This window comes from Myotis lucifugus, unplaced genomic scaffold, assembly GCF_000147115.1.
Source record: "Myotis lucifugus unplaced genomic scaffold, Myoluc2.0 scaffold_90, whole genome shotgun sequence".
NCBI lineage: Eukaryota > Metazoa > Chordata > Mammalia > Chiroptera > Vespertilionidae > Myotis > Myotis lucifugus.
In genome coordinates, this window is record NW_005871138.1 from 4251016 (window position 1) to 4253997 (window position 2982).

General features: G+C 52.5%; 1 protein-coding gene across 1 annotated transcript in view; it reads right to left on the reverse strand.

The window, feature by feature from the left end:
- Positions 1–2982, reverse strand: part of HNF4A (hepatocyte nuclear factor 4 alpha) — a 24432-nt gene that overhangs the window by 9790 nt on the left and 11660 nt on the right. Inside the window, exon 4 of the mRNA XM_023756268.1 lies at positions 2219–2416. Within this exon, the coding sequence (XP_023612036.1) occupies positions 2219–2416 (198 nt within the window). The remainder of the gene's footprint in view (positions 1–2218; positions 2417–2982) is intronic.

Genomic DNA, 2982 nt, shown 5'->3' on the forward strand with positions numbered 1-2982 from the left:
GGGTATGAGATAAGAGCATAGGGCAAGAATAACTACGTAGATGCGCGAGTGTCAGAAAAGACCCATCTAAGGAGGTGGAATTGTTCTAAGGCACATAGTAAACATTCAATAAATATTTGTCTGAATGAAGAAAGGAAGAAATAGGTGAATGAACCAATGAGCAAACTAGTTAACTTCCTCTCCAGATGCAGCCCCTCCTGGGCAGCCACCTGTCCTTACCTAGTCTATTCCCCTGTGGTTAAACCTTGTGAGGATGCCAGGAAAATAGGAGAAATGGCAAACAGGCGGTGAGAGTACACTTGCCATGACCAGGACAAGGATGCTTACTATTGAGCACTTCCTACACGGTACACTGGGGACTGTGCAGGCCCTTGTCACTTACCAGTGGCTCTGATTGACAGGGAGAAGACCTGGCATCAAGTCCCAGCTCTGTGGCTGCCTTGCTCTGTGATCTGGGGCAAATCACCTTCCCTCTCTAGGCCTCAGTCCCCTTATCCAATGCTACCGTCGCCTTCCAGGTTTCAATGGATTGATATTCCAGACAAAACAAGAAGCAAACAACGTGGAAAGTGGTTCCTGAGGCGATGTCTATCGAGTTGGGGTGCCCTTTGGAAGACAATGACCCCCATCTCCCAGGTTTGTCTCCTCCTCCTCCCCCACCCCGTCTAGAGCAAATGGGCTCCTGTACACCGTGAATGGGGAGCTGGGAACCCTCATGACCCGGGTCCAGCCCCCTGACATGGCAGCTGTTCTGGGGGTGAGCAGGCAGGGGGTGTTAATGATTGTCCCGTGTTATTGGCCACCCATCACTGCTCTCTGAGAATGCTCTGAGCCCTAGCCAGGGAGGTTTGGGTGGGAAATCGAGGTTAACAATTGTTCAGCTTGGGGGTATCTCGTTGCCCTGCTGAGCCCCTGGGAAGGAACAGGAGGGATTAAACATTAATGTAGATTCTCCAGCAGAGGGGACCAGGGCCAGAACACGAGGAGAGGGGAGAAGGCAGGGGCTCTGCCAAGATCCCTGCCCTGTCATCCCTCCCAAAGCGGGAGGAATCTGTGTGAGAGGGCATCTGATCCGGCCCCTGGTGCGAGGCCCAGGACCAGCCAAATGCGTGTTTGCACAGCGTGTCCCATTGCTGGACACTAATGGGTGTTCCAGGAGGGGGTGGGTGTAAAAGGAGTTCCAGGAGCCCCGGGTCTGTCCACAAAGTTCAATAGGTGCCTTGCCTGCAGGGCTTCTCAGAAACTTGAACAGACTGGCATGCGTTGCCAGTCTTTCATACAAATGTGCAAAACGGAGAAGTAAATGCACCAATGGACATCTAGGCCCTGTCCATTGGTGACCCCGAGCTTCCCTCAGAGCTCAGAAGATGACTCAGCCCGGCTTTCCTTTCCCAGACAGGAAAAATATCTGCAGAGGCCCAAGGGGTGCAGGAGCTGTCATTTGTGGTATCTCAGAAACTCATCTGTCCTCAGATCCATCACACACACACACACACACACACACACACACACACACACAGTCCCCTGCTCCCCCTGGGACATTTTTGGTATGTCAAAGAATGTACTTTGGAAATAAAATGCTGAGCTATACCATGTTGGTGGGATACAGGAAGAAACTGACATTTAGGGAGGCCAGCTGTGGCCCCGGCACTGTGTAGGTGCTCATTACATGATTTATACTTTTCAAATGGTAATGTTCTCAATCCTTCCATAACTTTCTGAAGCAGGTATTACAATTCCCACTTTGTACATAAGAAAACAGAGACTCAGAGAGAGGAAGTAATCTGTCTTAGATCACACAAAGAACCAGTCTTAAAACCAGGGCTCAAGCCCAAATCTCCTGATCCTTGGCCTTGGGCCCCTGTCAATATCTTCTCAGAAGAGAGCCCTGGTGCAGAGGTACAGTGGATAGAAGCCTGGACTTTGGAGCTTGCCTGCCTGGTTCTAATCCCAGCTCTGCTGGATACTAGCTGTGTGACCATGAGCAAGTTATTTAACCTCTCTGTGCCCCAGTTTCCTCACCTGTAAGGTAGCACTAATAATAGCACTACCCCATAGGGTTGTTGGAAGGATTAAATGAGTTAACATTTGCAAAGCGATTTAAACAACTGCAGGACACATGAGCACTGTGTGTTTTGTTAAATAAATTCAGACCAGTCCAAGGCTATATCCCAGGTGGGCCAGCAGGTCCCTCCTGCCCAGCGTCCCCACTGCCCACAGTCCACGTCCGCCCGCACCTGGTCGTCCAGGGGAAGTTCGCAGAAAGCTGGGATGTACTTGGCCCACTCAACGAGCACCAGCAGCTGCTCCTTCATGGACTCGCACACGTCTGCAATGCTGGCGATCTTCTTTGCCCGGATGTCTCCGTTGATCCCAGAGACAGGGGAGGTGATCTGAGGGGAGATGAAGGAAAATGCTGGGGATGGCTGGGCTGCCCCACACACCCTGAACCCTGCAGAGGCCCCTCCTCAGATAGTGTCCCTGTCTGGAAAAGGGGAGATGGACTGTGGGTGCCGTCTTGGCTCGGAGGAAGTTTAAGGGAAAATGGACAGAAGGAAGGATGCTGAAGAAGCCCTGCTGCCTGCCCCTGCCTCCTCTTCCTCCAGCTCCTCAGAATCCCAAGGAACCCCTCAGCCCTAGGGGAGACGCAGGGCAAAAATCCTCATCCTCGTCTGATAGATGAAGAAACCACAGCCCAGAGAGGTGCTGTGATTGGCCCAAGGTCAACAGCAAGAGGCTGACTGAGTCCCAGTTTGCTACTCCGTCCACTTGTTCGCTGCTCTGTTGTCCCGGGGCTAAGCTGATCTCAGGCCCTCAGTGAAGGCAGAGAGCTGCTTGGCCTGCACCACGTGGGCAGTGGGATGAACTAGAAAGTGCCCCCGATGCCAGGCCTGCGTCCCAGTTTTGTCTTTGCTACTAAACGGCTGTGTGACACTGGACTCGGCTTCCCTTCCGTGGACATCTGAGGGTCCTCCTAGCTGC